The sequence below is a fragment of the Curcuma longa genome, chromosome 4, assembly GCF_044706935.1.
Source record: "Curcuma longa cultivar G26 ecotype Majalengka, Jawa Barat chromosome 4, ITB_CL_G26_1.1, whole genome shotgun sequence".
In the NCBI taxonomy this organism is placed as follows: domain Eukaryota; kingdom Viridiplantae; phylum Streptophyta; class Magnoliopsida; order Zingiberales; family Zingiberaceae; genus Curcuma; species Curcuma longa.
The window spans coordinates 6,072,110-6,098,217 of record NC_133864.1 but is presented as its reverse complement, the minus strand read 5'-3'; the positions used below and the strand labels follow the sequence as shown (position 1 = coordinate 6,098,217).

At 39.0% G+C, this 26,108-nt stretch overlaps 1 protein-coding gene and 2 pseudogenes across 1 annotated transcript; 1 reads left to right on the top strand and 2 right to left on the bottom strand.

Annotated features, from left to right (window-relative positions):
• Nucleotides 1-4,616: 4,616 nt before the first annotated feature.
• LOC141827392 (uncharacterized) lies at nt 4,617-7,023 on the top strand (annotated as a pseudogene).
• Nucleotides 7,024-11,131: 4,108 nt separating this feature from the next.
• LOC141828268 (chemocyanin-like) lies at nt 11,132-13,631 on the bottom strand. The gene is made up of 2 exons (XM_074715668.1): nt 13,415-13,631; nt 11,132-11,728 (listed from the first exon to the last, which is right to left on the bottom strand). The coding sequence occupies exons 1-2, from the start codon at nt 13,605-13,607 to the stop codon at nt 11,289-11,291; spliced, it is 633 nt and encodes a 210-aa protein (XP_074571769.1). The 5' UTR covers nt 13,608-13,631; the 3' UTR covers nt 11,132-11,288.
• A 9,031-nt stretch (nt 13,632-22,662) lies between these two features.
• On the bottom strand, nt 22,663-25,826 carry LOC141826979 (uncharacterized; annotated as a pseudogene).
• Nucleotides 25,827-26,108: the final 282 nt, after the last annotated feature.

Sequence of the window (26,108 nt, the reverse complement as noted above, 5' to 3'; positions counted from 1 at the left end):
GCGGCTTTGCCAAAAAGCCGAAGAGGGTGAATAGGCCCACCGAGAATGGCCTATCTAGTTCGCAGCAAACGGCTCGCGGTAAAGACGTCCCAAATCCGTTGATGGCTGCGGCTTTGCCAAAAAGCCGAAGAGGGTGAATAGGCCCACCAAGAATGGCCTATCTAGTCCGTAGCAAACGGCTACGGTAAAGACGCGCCAAATCCGTTGATAGCTGGCCACTTGCTAAAAGTGTGCTTCTTCGATGATCTGGGAGCTATGCAGATGGATAGATGCTGATGAGGGCTATGTGGTATAGTGAGCTGCTGACCTGGAGGTAGGGGATGGAGACTGCTAGAGGGTCAGAGAGGAGGCCGGAGGATCATATGCAAGTGGATGCACGATTCGGCACTGATGGCTGGTGGAGAGGAGAGGGTACTTCATCAGCAGGGCAGGCACAGCATGGAGGCGGCAGCAGGGAGGTGATTCACTAGAAGGGATGGCACTGTGCGGACTGTGCGCTGTGGCACTAGGAGGTGCTGGACGGTGGTGCTGGGCTGAACGCTGTGGCACTGTGCGGTGCTGGATGGAGGAACATGGTTGGTTGGCACTATGAGGTGATAGATGGTGGAGCATGATTGGGTGGCAATGTGAGGAGCGGATGGTGTGCATGAAAGATTGCTGGGCTGGCAGACATTGGCGAAGGCTTGCCTGGTTGGCAGGAGCTCTCCACTCCACAGATGCTGGACGAGCAGGAGGTGCGCGTGAGAGGAGGCTGGGCTGGCAGACACTGGCGGCGGCTTCGCTGGTTGGCAGGTGGCGAAGGCTTGCCTGGTTGGCAGAAGCTCTCCACTCCACAGATGCTGGACGAGCAGGTGGTGCGCGTGAGAGGAGGCTGGGCTGGCAGACACTGGCGGCGGCTTCGCTGGTTGGCAGGAGCACTCCACACCACAGATGCTGGATGAGCAGACATTGTTGGAGACTGATCTGGTTGCCGGAGTTCACCACACCACATTGGGGCTGGCGGCGGCAGCTACCCTCTCATCACGAGGGTGATAGGAGAGGCTGACAGGCGGACCAGTTGGCGGGAGATCACTTCAGATTAGGCAGCTGGAGGCTACCCTCCATTCTATGAGAGTGGCAGGATGGGCCAGCGTGGATGGAGGGAGGCAGCACTTGAGGATGGATGACTGCATCAGAGCAGCAGGATGGTCAACTACCCGCAATCTCCAGGAGTCAGTATGACTGCCTACGAGATCAGGAGGCGTAGTACGACCGGCAGTTGATATGTTTTGTGAGCGACATGGTTGGTATTCATGAGAGCGCATGTACAGCTTACCTGTGACGATTGCTCAGATCTGACAGATCGTCAGACATGATATGAGTCGATGTCATAGGAGCTCCTGTATGTTGTGCGGTTTACTTTGATGATCTATATATTTACCTTTCATCAAAAAAATTAGATGCTAGGGCTTGAATGATGGATACTTTCCCCATTTTGTATTTCCATGTTGCGTTAGTGTTGAAGAAACCAACACCAATTTTGCACATTTATGTTGTTGACTGAATTTGCTATGGGAACAGATACGAAGTATCTTTGTTGAAGTAGGTAGTTGTGGCTACCAGGATTTGGTTCTGAAGGATCGATTCAATACTCAGTGGATTGTGGTGTTAATTGATTTATGTTAGGATTTTGCAATCTGTATACTAATTGCTAAAGAGCCTATAGCTTCTACGCCCTCGCTTCATGCACGACCGGTATATCATTATGTTATGAAATGGTTTATCCCACTTTTTACAGAGAAAGGAGTCTACGGCATGCATATATACTAGATCCCTATAGATCAAACCATGGAGCTAAGTCTATGAGGTTGTACAAAGACCATTGTCTCTTGTGATTCTGATAATGCATAATGATAGATGAGCTGTTGCTTGTTTTTCTTTCATTAGTGGTTAATTCACTATTTGGTAGAATATAATACAACGTTTCTGTTCTGGATGGTAAATGTTCATTATCTTAGTGGCAAGTCTTCTATTGTTAGTTACAGTTAGTTTACAAGTAATGGAATTCTAATTATTCTTAGGCATATATAGACAGGCTTTCTAGATATGATACTTCTTAAGAAACCTACATGAATTTACCGGTTACTACTACTTTTTCGCCTTTTAGATCCATTTTGTAATTCTAATTAGTCGACAAGGGAAAGTGAGATAGACAAAATGGTATTCACCATACCAACAGAAGGAACGAGCCACGGTAATGCAATCTACATATGTCTTGATGTTATCTGACTATTTGTCAGAAAAAAATCTTCAGGCATGATATCATAGCATCTGTAGTTGACTTGGTATAATTTTTTAGGTTAGTTCTTTCTTCTTAAAGAGGACCACATGTTGATTTGTGCGATGCTTTCAACTTCCAGACCTAGAATCACTGCATAAATTACTTAGTAAAACAAACTAATGTTATTTTGGTATTGTGTTGGTCTGTGCTAATTTGTGTATTTATGTTTACACGTTAATTTTAAGGTTATCTGAGAGCTTAGTGGCCTTATTCTTTCACGAGGACCAAAATTTTGCAATTTTGTCGAGTGGAAGAGGTACAAAGTTGTATATCGAAGGTATGTAGCTCAATTGTGACTAGCTATCTTGTTTATCAATCATTGTGACTTAATAATTTCTTACTCTAGTGACTCTGGTGACTTTGTATATGGAAGAGGTACAAAGTTGTATATCGAGTGGATGAAAACATATTCTCTTATGTTTGTTCTAACCCCTCACTCCTGTTCCTGTTCCATTCCATTCTCACCACCCTTGTCTCGCCTCCTCTCCTGTTCTGCCTACTTTGCCTCATTTTTCCTAGCCTAGTAGTCCTGTTGAGGGGACAAGGCCACAGGTTAACAGGAAAAAGTATTTACACCAGGTTATCTTGTGTTGAAGTAGGGTGAAGCTTGTTCTGTCTCAAAATGAATTGTGACCATTGTCCTAATATACCCACAATACGAAGGTCCTTCGCACTTGTCCATGTGAGATTGATTCTATTATCGACAAGCTCATGCGATCTTAATTGAAACAGGGCAAAATTATATCAATGACAGGAAGCTAAGTCTGGCTCTTTCAGGACACAATGGTAGAAACAGCAAAGGAAGAAGCTGGTTCAATCAGCAATATGGTTTCACAAGCAATGTGATCAAGATCGCAGAGTGGTGATGTTTATTCTTCTACTCTTAAAAACCTTTGTCAATGCTTTCATCTCATGATGGTTGTGATCTACAGCATTATTCCTTTGACTTCTTTGATCTCATTCTAGGCAAATGTTGCTCATTCCTTCTCATAGTACTTAATTCGATTTTCAAATTATAAATCCTAACGGATACACATGCTTTACTTAAGTCGAGTTCGAGTACTTACTATCATCCAAAGTGAATATTTAAACGAGATTTGGTACGAGTTGTTTCTAAAATTGATTGCAGCATTTATAGGGTATTAATGACTATTGGTTTGGTATTATAGTTTATAATAAGTTGTTTATGTTGTATCTATTTGGTCGTGTTGTGAGTAATTTGATTAGGACAATAATGTTGAACTTTTTCTGTCCATTTCTTGGATGAAGAGGGAATGAGCCAAAAGAGCCAGCTTACAAAGGTTTGTTTACGGCAATTGTCTCGGTAATTAAATCAAATTGTCTTCAAGAGGATTTTATTTTACACAAGATTATTTCTAGGGCTGTAAATGTATTTCTAGGGTCCTAAATGAGCCAAGTTAAACTTTGTGATGTTTAAGTTTATTTTCAGTTAAATTGAATATAAAATAGATCAAATTGTTAAAATAGTTGTTCAAGTTTTGTTAGATTTTTTTTTAAAATGAGTTTGAGTTTGATTTAAATTATATTTATTTAGATGTTATTAAAATTTTATTTTAAGTTTAACTTTGTTTGATTGTTTAAATTTTTTATATTTTTAAATTTATTTGATATAATATAAGTTTGTTTGTTTATTTTAATTTTATTTATTTATTATGTTAATAAGAATTTATTGATGAATATGATTTATAGATTTTGTGAATATTATTTATAAGAAATTCATAATTTTTATTCTGAGTTAAATGCATATATGTGTTAAAATTTACTCATAAGTTACTCAATTCAGTAAAATGCAAACGGCCTATTGATCTAATAGTGAGATAAAGATATGTAAATTCTGTATGCCTAAGAGGTAGGATGTACTGCAAAGCGGTGAAAATTTTAAATTTATTTATTTAATTAATTTTATGTATTGAATGATGTCAAATATCAAATTTATTTATAAATAATTAATTTATTTATCATCTTAATTTTTTTTAATAAAAATTTAAAAAATACTTTTTGTTTTTATTATCATCGAATGAACACCGCATCGTAAAAAGGTGTCTCACAATTTAGACTAATTTTGATCAATATTTTTTTTTCGGAAATAAAACTTTGTAAAAGAGGAGAAAAAATTTAATGAAATTACATAAAATTTAAAATTGTTGAGATACTTTTTAATCAATTATTATAAAATATGATATTTATGGAACAAATATATTTATGTGTTAAATATGTTTGTGCATATATATATACACGCACAAAATTATTAATTGATGGAAGTCGGAGCTTTCGCATGACAGCGACCGAGAAAACCGGCGAACCGGCGGCGGCGCTGCTTCTACAGCCGACTCATTCCTCGGAGAGGTGATATGGTTCCCCCGCCGCCACTTCCTCCGTCGCCGTTTTTCATGCCCTTGTATATCGGAGTCCCCGGAGTACGTCTTGCTCCCCGTCAATCCCCGCCGACGCCGCCGCCCTCCTAGCGGCTGCGGATGCTTCTGCTGTTTCGGCTCGATGATTTATTGTTCCACCCTCCTCTTCGGCGCCTTGCTTGTTGTCGTCCTCTCCGCCGCGTTCTTCCTCTGGCCCTCCGACCCGGAGCTCACCGTACCTCTATCTCGATCACATCCATGTCACCGCAAGATCCGAGGCCGATTTAGACATCTCCATGGGCGTCGAGCTCAGGATCCGCAATCCGGCCTTCTTCGCTCTCGATTACTGCTCCATCGTGGTATCGATCGGGGACCGCGGGACGCAGCTCGGTTCCGTCGCGGGCAGGGGAGGCCGTATTAGGGCACGAGGGGTCTCTCTCGTCCACGCCAAGCTCAAGCTCAACAGGATCCGTTTTCCCAAAGATGTCTATTTGATCCAGGATCTTGCGAGGGGATCGCTGCCTTTGGACACAGTGACCGTGGGTGAGGGCAGGATGCTGCTCTTCTTCTTCGATGCCCCTGTTAAGGTAACTTTTGCAAAGGTTTGATCTTGTTCTTACTCTTCCCAATTGCATATTGAATTGGTTATACTTTTTGTTCCATCTTATTCAATCATAGTTTGAATATATGAACATGTAAGAATTGATTCCCGTTATTTGAAGATGCAAATTAGGAATTGGATTCTTCACCTCAGTGCAATTGCTTGTGCTTAATAAGGCAATCAAGCTGTTAAAGTAAATTTTGCAAAGGCTTGATCTTATTCTTACTCGTCCCAATTTCACGTTGAATTGGTTATGAATTTTGTTCCATCTTATTCAATCTATTCGATCATAGTTTGAACATATGAACATGTCAGAACTGATCCCTTTATTTGGAGATGTAATTGCTTGTGTTTAATAAGATAATCGAGTAAAGCATGCTACAAGCTAAATCTAGGAATGGAAGAAAGGGGACAAGAATTGCAACCAGTTTTTCTCTCGGGTAGGAGTCCTTTCTCATCTATTTCTTGTAAGTCAAAATCTTGAAATTCATTTACTAGTTAAAGAAAAGACAGGAGAGGGACTGTGACACACCAAAATCACTGTCTTGCCTTTGATTGCACTCACAATCGCATGTTACTTGCCTTCTTCTTTCCAATTTTTGCCTACTATTAGGCACCTCATTGGACCCTTAATGTGTCTGCCACTGGTTCGGTGCCCTCTTGGAGCAACTTTAGCTCCATCAAGCTTGCTCTGTTTGGCTGCCTATTGGTCTTCTTTGTTCTGATCGGAGCCTCCAAGAAAGCAACAATCCAAATGATCATGTTAAACTGAAAGAAAAAGTTAATTGGAAAGACGAGAAAGCTAAGCCACACATTAATTAGGAAAAAACATGAGTCATCCTCTTTATTTACATCCATTCAAGGGGACAAGTCAAAGTATAATTTCTTGTCATGCATCCCCTCTGCTCCATCTTTCCATCGTTTCAATTTATCTACTCTTTCAGCTTTAGAGGGTTTTGATACGAGAAGTGATATTTTAGCGAAGAAAAATCCTTAGGGGGTTCATTAGGAAGGGTTGGCTTGTAATCCATTGTGTTGTAGTAGTTTAATATCGATCACCTCATTCTATATTGAGACTCCCTATCTACGAGATGTCTGGTATTTGCGTCCCATTATTTCACACTGAAGCAGCTTCCATGAAGATGATTAACAAATAGTATGACTCCACTGTAGGATAGTAAGATCCTACAATTTAATGATTCTTCTCTAATGTTTAATTATAATGCATCTTCTATTTAACTAACTTTCTAACAAATATATCACAATTAAAAAGCCTAAAAATCTCTTAAACAAAGGTGACCCATATGGGTCACATATATAGTTTTATTTCTCCAGGTTTAAATTGTTTTCTTTCACATCATTCTCCTGTCTTCATCTCTGTCAAATCTGCATTCGACTATCAATCATTTCTTGCTCTAATTCATTGTTGCAGGAAAAAAATTCCTGTTCAGTGATGATTAACCCAGAAACCCAGAGAATCATTCATCAAGACTGCTACCCTGAGGTATGCCAACTGACTCAATCGTTTACATTTAGTAATCTTGACTTCAAGTGTTGAATCGCCTCTCAATCTTCCTTAGACTCCTAAATTCTGATGTAGCTTTTCCTTGAAACTCTCCAGAAACTGTCGACTAATTGATCTTTATAGTGGAAGATGAACGGTTGATGATTATCACTAATTTCATCTTTCGATGATGAACTAAATGCCAACTTCATCCATTACAAGGTATTCTGACTTCTGCCTCTAATATATATGTAGCCTTATTTGTAGTGAAATATGTTATCGTAAATATTTAATCACTAGATCATCTGTCTGTGGAGCTGTGCTGATAGCTAGTTTTCATACTTGAACCTATAAAATTCTTGGTTTATGTTTGTGTTAAATGGAAGCTCATCAGAAAATATTGTTCTACTGATTTCTACCTGTGAAATTAGTTTAATATTAACAAGGTTTTAGACACAGTCTTCTATCAGTCAGCTCAAAGACTTAAGTTGTGTTTGGTTTAGAAACTTTTATAAAATGATTTTTTAAATAAATATTTAGAATTGATTTTTTTTACCATGTCTAAATTTATTAAGGCGAACAACATGATAAATATTTATAAATTGAAAATAGCAAAATTTTAGTTACTAAGGTTTCTCTGATTGACTGACAATGTTGGCATGGTTTCAAAAATTGTTTTATGGTAGTAGGCATGGGTAAAACTTGTCATTTCACTTATTGAATGACAAATAAAATAAGTTTGAGAGCTTTGATGTGAAGAGAGAGCTAGGCTTTAGTGGGAGCTCATGCAAGTAGCATGATAGAGCTTTTGTGAGTGACTGCTAGGGACAAGCTTATGTGAGCAATCGTGAGGACTAGGCGTTCGTATTGGAGCTTCAGCAAGCAACTATGATGAAACTGTAGGATCGGGTTGGACCGGCTAGAGAGGGGTGAATAGACGGTTTAAAAGAATCACCCAAGTCTTTTTAAAACAAAACTTGGTTGCAATTGGATCGTTGCTTCCAAGGCAGTTAGCACTCAATAAGAACTCCTTTAGGTGGAGAAGCCTTTACAATTGTAGCACAGAGACTTAGCTAGAAGAAAGAATACAAAGCAATTGATGATCTTACTTCTAGAACTCTAAGTCTTATTTATAACCTAAGAAAATAGATCTGGATCGTTGATCGTAGATAAACTTTCTCTTGGTCGTTGATCCGTTGATGCGATCCTAATCATTGATCGGAGATAATCTTAAACCTCGAACATTGATTTGATAAAAGGATAAATTTTATCCTTTTTCTTTAATTTCCAACGTTTAAAAGTTTTTAAACTTCCAACGTTTAAAACTCTTCAACGTTTAAAAAGTCTCCAATTAATCCATGTCTTCCAACGTTTAAAAAGTCTCCAATATTTAAGCCATGCAACGTTGCACGTTGCACTATCCAATTAATCCATGCAACATGGTTAATTAATCTCCAATTAAGCCATGTATGTTGCACTCTCCAATTAAGCTTGGTCCAAGTCAAATGTTGACTTGGTCAAAGTCAACTTGGTTGACTTTTTATAGGTAGATCTTTTGGGTGATTTCTGACCAACCGGAGTTAGGCTCACCCGAACCCGACTCCGGCCTTTTGGCCCTCGAGCGTGCTTCCTCCCAGCTTCTCGTCCCTCAGACGTCGCGCACGTCCTTCTCGCTCCACCGGCGTACTCTTCCGTAGCTTCCGCGTCCCTCAGATTGCATTGAGCCCGTCGGCTCACTTCCCCGCGCAACCCTTCTCGTTCGCTACGTCTTACGCTCGACTTCCTCCGTACTTAAGTTCCTGCACACTTAGCAAAAGAATTAGAATAACGCAGGACCTAATTTAATCTGGTTGATCACATCAAAACTAACCGGAGCACCAACAGAAACTTCAGTGTGAAGGTTAGGGTTTAGTTGTTTTGTAGTAAAGCGTTTATGATGGAAGTTTCACGACTAGGGATCTTTTGCAAGTGTGAATTTTGTTTTCATCCTTTTCCTCCTCTAGACCTATATTATTTTCTCTTTCTCCTCCTCAATTACATTACATCCTCCCCCACTCTAGAAAACACACTACAATTTGTAGGTAGTTTACTAGAATAAAAAAAACAACGTACCCATTTTCTATCAAGTTTGTGTAACTTGCATAGCTTGTTAAGCCCATTTGATTCACTTGTCTAGCCTACTAACTTCATCTCAACACAATCCCGTAGCCTATTTGGCTCACTTGACTTAGCAAGTCTGCTTTGATTGCCCAGTTTGCTCGTCCTATTTATCTTGCTAAACATGTTCGCCTTATCTAATCTCCTAGTGTGTTCAACACATTTGTTTCACCTCATCCTCTAAATCCACCTAGCTCATCCCAGCTATATGGAACACTTAATATGCTGTCTACTCTATTCACACCTTCCTATCCCCTGGAGCATTAGAAGCATTATATTTTCTTGACCAACTGCAGTTTCTCGATTTACCTTCTCACAAATGGTCGTGGGGCCGCTAATAACAGTTATATTTTCTTTAGAATAATAATAGTTAAGAAAGATAATTGAAAATAATAAAATTTTGAGGATAGGTATTTTAAATTACTTTTTAAAATGAAATACAACAATAATTACTCCATAAAAGATTATAAAGAAAACAAGTACTATGCTGGATGCTGTGAACTAAACAATCAAGAATAAGCTCACAACACTTCAATGTGATGTATGCCTGATGCAGCTCTGATGCAATCACCAAACACAAAAGTGGAGGATGTGAAAAAAATCTTTCACTCAGCTAAGAACCCTCCACTTTTGTTTTTTTAATGCAGAAAAAAAAAGAAATTTATTATGCTTACTTTTCTTAAAGATGTCCGTCAAATTATAATTATCATTTACTGTACAATCAGAAATGTTTTAGTTAACTTAAACTCAATAGTGATGTGACAATTTTTATGATAAAACAATTAAATCTTGAGGGAGTACATGATTTTTTTTCAGGAAAAAAAAAGAAGACAAAACAATACCAAGTGTGCTTGCTGCCTTTTTCTCTGGTAGTCTCACATGTGAAGGCCTCTCTATACTTTTCTGCAGAGACTAAAGTGGAACTGGTCCACATACAAATTGGCTGTGTGCTGAAATCCCCCCAGTAGCTGAAAAGATGACAAACAGATAGGTGGAGGCAAAAAATATATGAAGAATGATGGTTGAAGTTAGAGGGGACCAGTTCAGCTGGTTCATATGGAAAAGTAGATGAAAACCAAGCCAAAAACTAATGGCCAGAGGCTAACAAGTATGAAAGAAGGGTGGTTGGAGACTTGGGAGTGGAAAGAAGCAGCACTTTGGTGTCCAACCCCCAAGTGCCATCATGAAGCAACAAAACTGGACTTACATGTGCCAGAAGAAATAAGCTTCATGCTCTTGGCCTGCCATCAAAAGGTACTTTTAAAAGGACCTCTCTGTGGACTTTTATTTATTTATTTATTTTTATCAAGATAGAAGATTTTAAATATTGCTGTGAATAATATTTTATATTGATCCTTCGCTTTAGTCTAAATATAACATGCTAAACCATTTCATTTTTCATAATTATGCCTTGTATAGTTTTGAGTATTTTACCTCCTGATTGAATCATGTTTATACCGACTTTGATAATATTCAAATTATTGAAGGACTCATACTTATTTCAATTATTTAACCTGTCTAATAATGTTCAACTCAATAACATATTAGGTTTTTTACCTTTAAATCTCCCCCCTAATAAAATCAACTTCTAACTATATGTTTTTTTGTCATATTATCTCAATTTATTTTCTATTATATTATCATTAATCAAAAGTACACTTAATTACTATTAAATATTAGTGTTCCTTTTCCATTTCTTTCTCGCTAATACTTTCCACATTTTATTCAGATTACTTTTTCAACAGCTCCATACTTTCATCTATGAAGTATGAGCAAAGTAGCTCAATACTTTGATTCATAGAATCTTATTGTTTAACAGCTCAATTCTACGATCTGTAAACTATTCACAACTGTGATCTATAAATTAGAATTATTATTTTAAAGCTCAATATTTTGATCTATAGATACTTTGATCTACCAAAAAATTATGTAAATAAATACTACCAAAAATATGGCTCTTTTCACTTTATGCACACTTTCTCCAAAGTGAATCAGTCTGTAGCTACTTGAACAATCACATAGTGGAGCTAAACATCCAACACTACTATTATATATGGAAAATAAAAAGTCCAACAGTGCATTCAGCATAAAGCAAATAGAACTTGTGATCCAACTAATTTGAAGAACTATACAAGCTTATACTTTAAATTTCTGAAATCACGACAATTGAAAGATAAAGAAGTGCAAATTCGACAATAATAGATCATAAGAAACAGATCGTTAAAGAGTTCAGATGTCTAAATGCCAAATTTCAATGGTTTAACTCAACACTGATGCAAGATAGGTTCAAATAAGCACAATAGTCTCGTAAAAGAAACAATCGCAACCCCACTACTCCTGCCTAACAAGGCCACCAGAGGTGGCAGCAAAGCAAAACACAGCCATAATAGCCGCGAGTAGTGTGGGAACAGCTTTTGTTCCGGAGTTGGGCTTAGGAGCACTTGCGGGTGGGGAGATGCCGCTGCTAGCACCACTGGGAACATGGGAACCAGACGGGGAGGTGGATGATGCCGATGCGGTGGGGGAAGGGGAAGGGGAAGGGGAAGGGGAAGGGGCAGCAGAGGAAAGCTTTGAGACCTTGATGTCCACCCGTTGTCCGGCATCACAATGACCCGGAAAGCCACAGATGAAGTAGAGGTGACCCTTATGCTTGAGCATAATGGAGTCGTTGCCGGTCGCATAGGTACCAATTGGAGATGAAGCATTGCATGCACCGTAGTTGTTCTTGCTGACCTCAAGCACATTGTGGAAATTAGTGTTATACGTGAACACTGCCAGTTGGGAAGATAAATGAAATTAGCAAGACATGAAAGGTAGAATCTTGAGTTTTGAGGCTGCATCTTATGAAGAAATTAGAAGAAAGAATCAATTTTGGTAGACAATAAATCTACAAAAAAACAAAACCAAGTATCAGAAAAATAAACAAAAAGGCAGAAAACATGGTTCTGTTGATAATAGTAGTGAAAATAAAACTTCTTTATAAGAATTGACCGATCATAAAATGGTCTACTAACACAGGGAAGTTCGTCAGAGGAAGGTTTCCCCCTTCCGGTTGGTTATCGTCTCTTTTAAAACGTTAGTGATACTATAAGGAAAGCATGATCACATTTCCAAAATCAACAAACAAAAGTTTCTGATGATGACAAAGTCAATCAATGCGATTAGTTGCCTACCAGCCCCACTGTATTTGGATCGTTTTAAAACAGAGTTATCCGGTCCCGAGGGGCAAATTGACCTTGAAGATCTGAAACTTTTAAAGGGAAAACAAATCGGCAAGAGAGTAATGGCAAGAAGAATGTTGTATGATCATTCTTAAGCCAGAATTCAATTTTCTACAGCCAACATGTACACTTAAATGTTATGAGTTACATTCACTTCGTCATTTGTTTGAGCTTTTAAGAGTGAGTAGAAGGTTGAAGGCTTCATTTCAATTGGGGAATCGAAGAAGGCTTACCTCATTGAATCTGCCCTAGCTCTCGAAGAAGGCTTACCTCATTGAATCTGCCCTATCTCTTGACCGCGGCTCACAGAACACAAACTCACAGATCGAGTTTGCAGACTGAGGAACACACTTGCAGATCATTGAACTGAGGAAGTTGCCTTCATTAAGTGTATGAAATTTTCTTACCCATGCTGACCGGCATGAAATGAAAATTAAAACCCCTAAGTACAAGGTTATATAAATTAACTTTACCATGTATTTATCATCAAAAAGTATGATATATCTAGATGAATTCCTTCCTTCAGATATCCCACAGAAATTCCAAAGCCTAGTGCCAAATGAACACATTATTATCACTATCTATTTACATGTGTGTATCTATAAGTTTCATAGACCAAAGGAAGAAAATCATGAACAGTGTGTGCTTCATATATGCCTAGTTCAAGGATCAACTAAGAATGTTATGCTAAAACATTAAAAAAAAGAATTAAAAAGAGAAAAGATAAAGAAACATGTTGTTTTAGTTACAAGAAGAAAAAAGAGAGAAGACAATTGTACGGAGATTTTAGTTGTCTCTGGCTGAGATACTAGAGATAAGCGAAAGCTAGAAACCTTCAATTTCTACAACAAATCCACAAATAAAAAAGTATTTAGAAAAATGGAACCAGAAATCTTTGTAACAGATCTAACAGAAAGTTTTTTTTCAAAAACAAAATACAAACAGCTTCCTAGATAAAAGACCACAGAAAAATCTAAAAGTGAGAAATGAACTCATACTTCCCCCCAAAAATTAATAATATACAGATCGAACAAATCTCTGTCACATATCAAACAGAAAGTTACGATTTGTCCTCCAGAATAGAAGCACCTTCGAGAAAAGACGAGAAAATCACACTGAAAGTGAAAGATGAACTGTTACTTTTCCCCCAAAATGAAATCTGAGAAGCAAAATAAGCTTTTCTTTTGCTGATAAAGATCGAAGAAAGGGGGCGGTGGGGAATGGGGGGGAACTAACCGATGGTGTCGCCGACATGGAAGGTGTTGTTTGCGGCCCAGGCGGTGTAGTTAGGGTTTCCCATGATGGTCCATCCCAGGGCATCTCCTACGGTCAGTACGGCGCCGTGCGACGGCACCACGCTGATAACTAGCAGGACCCCCACCACTGACATTGCCGCCGCCGCCGACGCCGCCGTGGGCTTCCTCTCCATGGCAGCAGAGAGAGAGAGAGAGAGAGAGAGAGAGAGAGAGGGAGATGGTTCCTTCACTTGTCACTGGAGCTTCGCGGAAGACGAGTGAAGGTGGTAGTGCGATTTATACAACTTCCCTTTCATCGTGATTTTATTTTATTTTATTATGCCAAAATTTTATTTATTTATTTATTTATTTGAAAAAAAGTAGGACGGTTTGTACAAAATAATATTATTAATTAATTCATATGTTTTCTAATTTATATATTACTATGTGTTATCATGTCTCGAAGTACGAACTGCTTTGTGATGTAACAAATTTTAAAGGAATAAAAAAATAAAAATCATGCATTTTTTTCAAATCATGAAAAAACGTTATATTTTGATTTTTTTGTAAAAATATACATCCCACTTTATTATTCAACCGTACCAATTATCCTTTAATATCATATAATATTATTATTTTTCATTTTAATTTTTAAATTAATTAAGTGTATTATAATAATTATAAAATTATAATTACTATGAATAAAAATTTACATTTTAATAATTACGAAATCTCGTAACTACTGATCGATACTTAATGATAATTAAATAATTATATACGATTGAATAATTTTTTTAGAAAAATTTAAAATAGAATATTTTCTTGATTAAAAATATTTTATTTTATTTTATTTTTATATTAAATATTGAAGTGATTTTAATAAAATTAAAGTGTTTTTAATTAAATTATAAAGAATATATTAATATAATAATAATATTATATATATATATATATATATATATATATATATATTTAATTAAATTATGAAGAATGTACACATATAGTACACCCTGTGAGCACAATATGTATTTTTTAAAACTTAAAATTTAAAATTTAGGATATAGTATTTAAGTAAAAAACATGATGTTTATAGTTATATATATATATATATATATATATATATATATATAGGATTTTTCTCTGCTGCGCGCCTCCTCCTCCGCGCCTCCTCCGCGACGCTGACGTGGATCAACATTTCTCGCTTTCGCTTCGCTTTTCTCGCTTCGCTGCGCTGGCTACGTGACTGCGAAAATAAATTCCCGCCTTTCCCCCAAAACCTTTCCCAAAATCGCGCGCCCGATTGCTCACTCCGCCCGATCAAAGGTGATCTGCCGCCGTCGCCGATCTGTGACTCCTTCGCCTTCGTCGCCGCGGGAAGACGCCGCCTCCTTCGGCCGATCTGTGCCGCTGGCCGACCTTCTCCGGATCCGTCGGCGCCGTCCAACCTTCGCTCGATTCGTCGCCGCCGCCCGACCTTCGCCCGATCTGTGCCGCTGCCGCCGCCCCCACATCATTCGGCTTCGTCAAAACGGCGCCCTGCATCCTTCGGCTTCGTCAAGACGTTTCACTATCATTCCACCGTAAATTTCTTTTAATAGCTTTATTAGTAATATTTTATACCGTTTGATTCTTATGAGATACTTACAATGAATTTAGAAAGAATATGCAATTGGTCCGTATTTATACTAGAGTTCCAATTGTATAGGAACAATGATCAATTTTATCGCGAATTGATTGTATGGGAACATGATTTGTATTATTTGATTGATGGATCCAACAACAAATTTTAATGATTTGAATAAGGGAGTGGTCTTATTCAAAACGGCTTGTGATCTTAAACCAATTTTGTGCTTCAATATAATTACCCGGACTAAGCGCTATAGCTTTCTAATTGTTGCCTGCTTGATCGGACCAAGCCTCTATATGTCTATTATGGATCTGTACCCATTGAGATTGATAAACCCTTCGGATTTTATTAACTAAAGAGATACGACTTTGAGCAAAGGTTAGCTTGGCTTGAATCATGAATTCCCAAGGGATTCCAATAATTTTTGGTATACCCTTTGTGCAAACCTTCAACTCTCCTTTTAAGTCGTTTTGGAAAGTCTTTTTAGTAATCATCTTAATTGGTAAGAGAAGATTTCTATACGAACTTTCTCTATCTCTTGAAAGAGAGATTTTATAGTGGCATTTTAGTGATTCTTATGAGATAGGCTAATCCCTATCAGTCATACAAGTGTGGTATCAAATGTGTGATCAACACTAATACCGTGAATATGAATTTGAAAGGAAAATTTGTTGGATAATTTATGAACTTATTATTATCTTTCATGTTCATTTCCCAATATATTTTCACTGTTTTATTTTCTTATCTTGTTTAGGTCTATTTGACTTAGAATATTTTTATTACTATATGGTAATATGCAGAGTTTGAGTTTATCTGAATTTGTCATTCCCCAACAATGGAAGCAAATGATGGTAATGATCATCTATATATCCCCCAAGTTACAGATGATCGAAAGCCAAAAATTGGGATGGAATTTACATCACTAGAGGAGGCATTTTCATGTTATAACCAATATGCGCGAGAAGCTGGATTTAGTGCAAGGATAAATAGTAGCAAGAAAAATAAGATGACAAATGAAATTATTTGGAAAACATTTGTATGTTTTAAACAAGGACATACTGATGATAAGCGGAATAAACAGAGAAAAGATGATACAAGAGAAAGAGTACGTGGTGAGGTCAGAACTGGATGTAAGGCAATGATTTCAGTTGTAAAAAAACAAACTGGATCTAATTGGGTTGTTGCTACTTTCGTGGATAGTCATAATCATCCACTCTCAACTCCTTCAAAGGTGCATTTATTACGCTCACATCGTCATGTTTCAACAGCAAAAAAAACATTGACTCAACAATTTTCAGAGGCCAATGTCCCAACTTGTCAACAAATGCGGTTATTGGAGATAGAGTATGGAGGGCCTGAGCTAGTAGGGTGCACAGAAAAAGATATTAGAAACTATGAGAGAGACCTAAGGGAAGAAGAAAAAGGTATTGATGCTGAAACACTAATTGAGCTATTTGCATCTGAATTAAATTCCAGTCGACTGTGATAGGATTAGTCCACCGATCTGAGAGACCAGTCCACTGACGTTGTACGTATTTAGCCAGCTATTTTCGGTACTTGCCTAGTCATTTTCGGTATTTACATTCGACTGAGAGACCATTTTTGGTACTTAGATGATCTTTTTTGGTACTTAGCCGATCATTTTCGGTACTTAACAGACCATTTTTGGTACTTAGCCATTTTAGTACTTAACCGATCATTTTTGGTACAAAGCCGATCATTTTTGGTACTTCTCCAGGCATTTTCGGTATTTGACTAGCCATTTTCAGTATTTGGCCAGCTATTTTCATAAACAAGAGACCATTTTCAGTACTTAGCCGACCATATTTGGTACTTAGATGATCTTTTTTGGTACTTATCCGATCATTTTAGGTACTTAACAGACCATTTTTGGTACTTAGCCGATCACATTAGTCGACTGATTTTATTATCAGCCGACTAACAGTGACCAGTAGCAATTCTGACTCGACTGAAGACCGTGTCCAGTCGACTATTAATATTTAGTCGACTGAGATAATCGTGTTCAGTCGACTAATGGCAAATTCTCGTGTTTTTTAAACCCGATTCGCGGCCGAACCCTAATAGTAGTCGACTAGGGTTTTGGTTTTCTCTCAGGCGATTTCCTCCTCTTCGGCGATTCCTTTCCCTCCGGCGTTTCTCTCCAGCGTTATCCCTTTATTTCCAGTCCTCTTATAGTCTTCCTCGTCTCCAGCGGCGATTTCTTCCCCCTCCGGCGGTTCTCACTGTGACTCCTCTCGCGTCCGTGCGTGGGTTTACGCGTGTTCTTCGTCTGTCTCCGTCTCCGGTGGTTCTTCCTTGGTGCTGTCTTTCCTAACTGCACAGCTCCAACTCCCGTTCTAATGGCACCAAAGTAATATCTCCTTTGCTAACTTGTGTTTACACTTTGTCAAATTTCCGTTGCTAACTTATGTTTTCCTTGCATGCATTGCATTCCATTACTTTCATGTACAAGATCATATAGGAAGAAAACTAAAAGGATTGAGAGTGGTGAGGGTTCTTCAAAGGGGAAGGGGCAAGCTAGGTGTCATTCCACTTTTAAGATCATCCCTGCTCGTTATCTGCATGATAGTTTCTTTCGCGACTATTGTTCTGACATCATGGCGATTATTGCTCATTATCAACTTGCCACCATTGTTTTCTGCTCCACTTCAATCAACTTAGATCTAGTGGGGGAGTTTTATGAACATCTCCATTGTGTGAGTGAGGATCCCCTGTTGTATCGGACTAGAGTTGCCAAGAAGGACCTGGATTTTTCTCCCACCATTTGGCGTACCTTCTTAGGATGTTGTCCGGCCAACAACAACTTTGTGTGTTTCCCTCACCTCGACGAGCCTTTACATGCCCCTTTTGATGACCTCACTGTCGACGGCATGTTCACCCACTTCTTCCATCGCCCCCGACCTTTGCGTATGAAATTGTTTTCTGCCCAGGGTCTGTCAGCCGCGGACAATATTTTTTATAAAGTTATCGTTGGTTGTCTGCTTCCCTTGGTCACTCGTGGTCAGGCATATGTGAGGACTAGTCATCTCTTTCTCATGTATGCTCTTCGCCAACGGTTAGAGATTGACATTGCCCTTCAGATGTTCCATTGCATCATTCATTTCACGATCCCCGTTCAGAAGAAGATCCACACGCCTTTCACCCACCTTATCACTGCCTGGCTTGCATCCTTGGGTATTGTTGTTGACAAGGAACGAGCCAACATCAAGCCACTCACAGATTACGATCGTATTGGTTTGAAGAACTTCTCCCTCGCCGGAATGCAGAAAGCTTATCGACGTATGGAGTGGGCGCCGGGCCACGACTTCCATCTAGACAAGCTTGGTGCTATGGCGGTTGAAGCAGCTGAGGCAGCCGAGGGCGATGGGGGAGATGCAGTTGCAGCAGAGGCCCCGGGTATACTTGCTGATGAGGAGTCTGATGACGAGGACATGGACGAGTATCTCAGCAAATCTTTTGAGTCCGTGGACACACGCATTGAGGAGCTGCGCCAGGAGATGACTAGCGGCTTCGCTGCCATAGATACTCGTTTTGGCGAGCTGCGTCAGGAGGTGGTCAGTGGTTTTGACCGTTTGACCTCTCTGGTTGAGAGATGGATGCTCGGTCCTCATCCACCGCCGGCCTCTGCTTCAGAGCCTTCGACTGATGCTGTTCCACCACCGATGGATGTTGATTGATTGTTATTGTTATCGTTCTTTTTGGACATCTTTCTGACATTTGCTACTACATTGATGTTATATTGCTCTTTGTGTCCGTCTATGACTTTTGTTTGTGGTTGGTGTATAGTTCATTCAGGTTGTGTATGGAGAGTTGTAATTCTTTTATGGATATTTCGATACTTAAACATAAAAGGCACATTTTCGGTACTTCAGAGCTCATTTTCGGTACTTAAAAAACCAATTTTGGTACTCAACGCATCAAGTTGGGTAATCAGCCCTTTTCGGTACTTTTCCAGCCATTTTCGGTACTTAGATCCCCATTTCCGGTACTTCCTCCTCCATTTTAGGTACTTCAGGGCCCATTATCGGTATTTAAAAAATCAATTTCGGTACTCCGCATCAAGTTGGGTAATCAGCCCTTTTCGATACTTTTCCACCCAATTTTGGTACTTAGCTCCCCATTTCCGGTACTTCCTCCTCCATTTTAGGTACTCCAGGACCCATTTTCGGTACTTAAAAAACCAATTTCGGTACTCAACGCATCAAGTTGGCTAATCAGCCCTTTTCGGTACTTTTCCACCCAATTATGGTACTTATCACCTCATTTCCGGTACTTCACTCACTATTTTCGGTACTTCACCCACCATTTTCGGTACTTCACCAACCAATTTCGGTATATCAGGGCCTATTTTCGGTACTTAGCTGTAAATTTTCGGTACTTATCTCACAAAAATCGATACTAGGTGGCCTCTTTTCGGTACTTCACCGACCATTTTGGGTATTTATCTGACATTTTTCATTCAACTGGACTATTATAGATCAGTCGACTAAAATGAATAAGTAGTCGAGTCGTTCAGTTTCTGTTCGCTGCCTAGTCGACTGATGTAGGAAATCAGTCGAGTCGAAATCTTTCTGTGGGCTTCGCAAACAAAGACAGTCGACTGCGATTTAATCCCAGTCGACTAAGTTGAGAAAACCACTCGCCTGGTTTGTTTATCAGTCGACTAATAGAGACAATCTACGTATCAGTCGACTGTAATTAACCTACTAGTCGACTGATCAACACAATTTGTATCAAGTGATACATGTTCTCGCCCATAAAAACTACACCTGAAAATTCCGGTACTTCACCCACCATTTTCGGTACTTAAGGATCCATTTTCGGTACTTAAAAAATCAATTTCGGTGCTCAACGCATCAAGCTGGGTAATCAGCCCTTTTCGGTACTTTTCCATCCAATTTTGGTACTTATTACCCTTTTTCCGGTACTTCACCCACCATTTTCGGTACTTCAGGTTCCATTTTCGGTACTTAAAAAACCAATTTCGGTACTCAACGCATCAAGTTGGGTAATCAGCCCTTTTCGGTACTTTTTCAGCCAATTTTGATACTTAGCTCCCCATTTCCGGTACTTCCTCCTCCATTTTAGGTACTTCATGGCCCATTTTCGGTACTTAAAAAATCAATTTCGGTACTCCGCATCAAGTTGGGTAATCAGCCCTTTTCGGTACTTTTCCACCCAATTTTGGTACTTAGCTCCCCATTTCCGGTACTTGCTCCTCTATTTTAGGTACTTCAGGGCCCATTTTCGGTACTTAAAAAACTAATTTCGGTACTCCGCATCAAGTTGGGTAATCAGCCCTTTTCGGTACTTTTCTACACAATTTTGGTACTTAGCTCCCCATTCCCGGTACTTCCTCCTCCATTTTAGGTACTCTATGGCCCATTTTAGGTACTTAAAAAACCAATTTCGGTACTCAACGCATCAAGTTGGTCAATCAGCCCTTTTCGGTACTTTTCCACCCAATTATGGTACTTATCACCACATTTCCGGTACTTCACCCACTATTTTCGGTACGTCACCCACCATTTTCGGTACTTCACCAACCATTTTCGGTATATCAGGGTCTATTTTCGGTACTTAGCTATAAATTTTCGGTACTTATCTCACAATAATCGGTACTAAGTGGCCTCTTTTCGGAACTTCACCGACCATTTTGGGTATTTATCTGACATTTTTCATTCAACTGGACTATTATAGATCAGTCGACTAAAATGAATAAGTAGTCGAGTCGTTCAATTTCTGTTCGCTTCCTAGTCGACTGATGTAGGAAATCAGTCGAGTCGAAATCTTTCTGTGGGCTTCGCAAACAAAGACAGTCGACTGCGATTTAATCCCAGTCGACTTAGTTGAGAAAACCACTCGCCTGGTTTGTTTATCAGCCAACTAATAGAGACAATCTACGTATCAGTCGACTGTAATTAACCTACTAGTCGACTGATCAACACAATTTGTATCAAGTGACACATGTTCTCGCCCGTAAAAAACTACACCTGGAAATTCCGGTACTTCACCCACTATTTTCGGTACTTAAGGATCCATTTTCGGTACTTAAAAAACCAATTTCGGTGCTCAACGCATCAAGTTGGGTAATCAGCCCTTTTCGGTACTTTTCCACTCAATTTTGGTACTTATTACCCTTTTTCCGGTACTTCACCCACCATTTTTGGTACTTCAGGTTCCATTTTCGGTACTTAAAAAATCAATTTCGGTACTCAACGCATCAAGTTGGGTAATCAGCCCTTTTCGGTACTTTTCCAGCCAATTTTGGTACTTAGCTCCCCATTTCCGGTACTTCCTCCTCCATTTTAGGTAATTCAGAGCCCATTTTTGGTACTTAAAAAACCAATTTCGGTACTCCGCATCAAGTTGGGTAATCAGCCCTTTTCGGTACTTTTCCACCCAATTTTGGTACTTAGCTCCCTATTTCCGGTACTTACTCCTCTATTTTAGGTACTTCAGGGCCCATTTTCGGTACTTTTCCACGGCCGAGGCTGCCAGTGCGATTTCTCCGTGGCAGCGAAGCTTTCTCCCCGTGGCTTCGATTCAAAATCCCACTCTCCCAAAATCGCGCGGCCAGAATCTCGCACCAACTTGCCGAAGCTTCTGTGCTCGTCGCCCTGTGCTCTTCGCCCCTGTGCTCGTCGCCCCGCCGAAGCTCCTGTGCTCGTCGCCCTATGCGATTCGGCGCTTGTGCTTGTCGGCCCTGTGCGATTCGCCGCCTGTGCTCGTCGCCCCTGTGCGATTCGGCGCCTGTGCTCGTCGGCAGTGTGCGATTCGGCGCCTGTGCTGTTCGCCCTGCTCTTCGCCGCCTATGCTCTTCGCCGCCTGTGCTCTTCGGCCCTGCTCTGGCGACGAAAACTGTTTTTCATCGCCAAATTGGCGACGAATTTGGATAATTCGTCCCCAATTTTACGATACCTACAGTACAATAATTCGATATTTTTGCAACGAAACCAAGATTTGTCGCAAAATTCGTCGCAAAATATAAAAAAAATCACAGATTCAACCTGTTTCTTCGAAGCATGAATCCTGTTTACATATCACAAACCATATAATCATCCACACATCACAATCCACATAATCCACACATTATAATCATCCACAAACACATCCTACTCACATATTAAACACATCCTACTCATAATAAACACATCCAAATGATACAAAAAAACACATTCTAATAAGAAAGTATCAAACTACAAATGTAACAACGAATCCAAATGTATTAAACAATCCAACACAGCATCCAAAAATAACATCCATCCATAGTAAAATACATAAATATAAAAGTATCCAAATGACCAGAAAACAGAAATATCACCGTCCACGACATCGGCCTCGGGTACTACTTTCTGCGTCACTCTCTTCTTCATCATAATTTCTTTTTCTGTTCCTACATCAGAAAACAGAAATATTAGAACATTAATTTGTACAAATAAAGTATAATATGTAAAAATTTACCTCTTTGCCATCCTTAGTTTCATCAACCCTGTTCAAAATAAAATAATAATATTAATTAGTAAAAAAAGAGTTACAAATAAGAAAAGTAAAAGCAATATTAAATGTGAGAAAAATTAAAATGATACACAACTAGGCTATCAAGAAGTGTCGTCTTCACCGTCTTCGCCATCATCATCGGGAACCTGAGGAAGCTGACTCGAAGCGGAGCCTAACTGAAAATGCTTCATAATCAATTTCTGCTGTATGCGCATTTCTCTCATTTCTTCATCCTATTGTCTGCGCATTTCTCTCATTTCTTCATCCCTTTAAATAATTATTTCTTTTAAATGAGAGACTTTTTCAGTTAGGCTGTCTATTTGTGCCCTCATTGCTGGTTGGGTGGAAGAAGAAGAATAGGTGGCAGGAACTTGATGAGTTCTGCTCAGAGAACCCATTCACAATATCCTCCCCCCCTTTGATCCTCCAATCACATCCAACCAGATACTCAGGTCATTTCCAACGGAGGGCTCAGATCCATAAGCATTATCACTAGCACTTGAACTCCTCTGTACTAGCTCGACCTCATCATATTTTTCCTGTATTGAAATATAAATACATTTAATAAGTTAAAGAAGATACATAACTATTAAAATTCATTTAAGTTAAATAACAAAATATAAACCTTCATAGCTCTAGCTCTGTCCCCGCTCCAAGTCTTATCTTTTTTTTTGGAAAGTGCGGGTAAATGTCTCAATAAATAGTGGCTCCTTCCCCATCTCCTTAGTCTAAAAAAGCATTGATAGAAATAGAGAAATAAGTTAAATTTAATTAATAACATAGTGTATAGAAGAATTTACTAATCTGCGCGTGTGTTCCTCGATGTTGATGGAGCCTCCCGCATATGTAGCAGATGAGTCACCAGAATTAAATGATTGGTTTGCCTTGTTCTGGTAACTTTTTTGTTTACTTTCCTCGGTTTCCCAAGCACCGAGGATCCTCGTCCAATTCTCATCAGTGATGCACGGTGGTTTCTTGTTTCTGATCTTGGCATGATTTAGAGTATGGCGAATATGATCCCCATATTTTTTTTAAAAAATTATCTTTATTTCCAATTCATGTGATGGATCCCAAGTAAATGCTCGCTGAAATAAAAAAAATAAATAGTTAGATATATTAAATTTTATATGATATATTAATTAAATTAAGAAAACATATACCTTAAATTCACTCCACCATAAATCCTTTGTGGGTCCTGGAGTGCTAGTGTAAGTCATTGAAGCTCCTCCCCAATGATTATTTACAATTCTATTAATTTGGCGAATAATTGATACTGAATTTTTGAAACTATAAAAAAAATTCAAACAAACATTATTAGTAATAAAAAAATAAAATCTAAATATAAAAAATAATCTAAATACTTACGAATCGCCATGAGGGACTACAACCTCCTGAGGCTGGTCAGTAGCGGACTATATGGAAGGGTTTGGAGACGGTAACTGCGACGGCTGTGGTGGCGAAGGTGCATGCGACGGTCCTGCAGCACTAGGTGGTGATGGTGCATGCGAAGGTCCTGCAGCACTAGGTGGTGATGGTGCATGCGAAGGTCCTGCAGCACTAGATGATGAAGAAGATTGGGCAGGTGCTGAAGCAGACTAGGCAGTAGGAGTAGTGTGTCTATGACCACCTCTGTGAAACTGTGAAACAAAACTTTTATGAGATAAAATAAGAAATATTCATTACATTAAGAGGAAAAATAGCTAGAATATGAAAAAACTTACCACCATCTGTGCTAGTACGAGATAAGTAGGTGTAAAACAGCAAGAATATGCAAATAATATCACCTATAATAACAGATAAGAAAAAATACAGTGCATCAATAGTTAATTACAAATATTTATTAACACGACAGTGTATAAACAAGTAAATAAGCAACAAGTTATATAAATATGCCAAATAAAACTAAATTACTCATAAAAATTCCCTTACCATATATAAAAGAGCTTGTTTTTTATATAAAATCAAAGTCCTCATTTGATATGGATTGAATTGTATTATAAACATTGTTGATATGCCTGATTATTTAAATTCTCATAAATATTTTATTCTCGTACCCCCTCAAATGGTGATGTATAAGCAGAAAATATTTGTTCATCGGTTGGAGGACAACTAGAGCTTGCAAAACTCGAATCAGAAAATAAATTATGACCTCCTGGATTCTGATATGGATTGAATTAGTTATAAGCACTTTGATCACCACTCACTGACGCTTGTATATTTTGTCCATAATAACCCTCGTCAGGTATAAATGGTTCACCATGGCATGTCCAATTATAATAATTCAGAGTAAAACCAAATCTACAAAGATGTTCACGAACTTTGTCACATTGTAAAAATTTACCATTGTGACATTTTCTACAAAGACATCTTATCTTTTCTCCATCCATAAATTCAACATGAGTACAAGCAAATTCTAAATATTGTTCCATTTTAACCATAAACTCATCAGTTAAACCTTTACGGTTAGGTTTGTTCTTTCTATACATTCAACCCATTTCATTCTGTATTTTTCCTGTTTTTAATTTATTAAATTAATAAACAAAACTATAACATATAAAACCTACCATAAGATAAGGTAATCATGGTAATATCTTTTAACAACAACAAAATTATACCTACAATAGGTGAAATCACGAGTATCCGTAGGGCAAATATGTGAAAGACACCTCAAAGTAGGACATGCACAAATAAGTTTACAATCTTATATTATATAACAAAGATAATTAATTAAAATATATTGAAATTAAAATCAGATACATAAATATTATTACAACTCTAATCCACCCGGCAACATAACCCTAACTCGATCTAAACACTAACCTAAACCCTAACCTTAAAAATAAACATTAATTCACCCTAAACACTAACCATAACACTAACCCTAACCCCTAACCCCAATCACTAACCCTAACCCCTAACCCCTAACCCCAATCACTAACCGTAACCCTAAACCCTAACCCTAATCATTAACCCTAACTCTAACCCTAAAACATAACCCTAACCACTAATCCTAACCCTAACCCTAACCTAACCTAACCTAGCTAAACCTAATCCTAAACCCTAAAATTGATGTCGGCCAGCAGGTACTCCACCACCGGCCGGCCAGCACACACCATTGGCCGGCCAACACCCCACCAGCGGGCGGCCGGCCAGCCAACACCCCACCAGCGGCCGCCTGACCGCCCACCACCCCACGACTGCGAGGTCGGCCGGCCAGCCCCAACAACCAGCGCGCGCGAACCCCAGCACCTTGCCACCATGCCATTGCCTGGCCAACGAGCCCACGCCGGCCGGCCACCTTCACGCCGCCACTTTCCAGCCCCCCAAGAGAAGAAACAACGAAAAAATTTAAAGAAATTATAGAACTTACCCTCGAGCAATCTCGCCTAACGCGTTCTTATCGCAGTTGCCGTCGCCGGAGCCGGAGGGATCGGAGAGGGAATCGCCAGAGGAATCGCGCAGGAGAGAAATCAGAGGGAGAGAAGGAAAAATCGCAAAGAAGAAGAAAAGGGGATCGGGCGTGCGGGTGATAAGTTAGGGTATTTGA

Coding starts and splice junctions, on each gene's coding strand:
- LOC141828268 (XM_074715668.1), bottom strand. CDS start 13,607: ATGGAGAGGAAGCCCACGGCGGCGTCGGCGGCGGCGGCAATGTCAGTG. Junction 11,729..13,414: donor CCATGTCGGCGACACCATCG/GTTAGTTCCCCC, acceptor CCCAACTGGCAG/TGTTCACGTATAACACTAAT.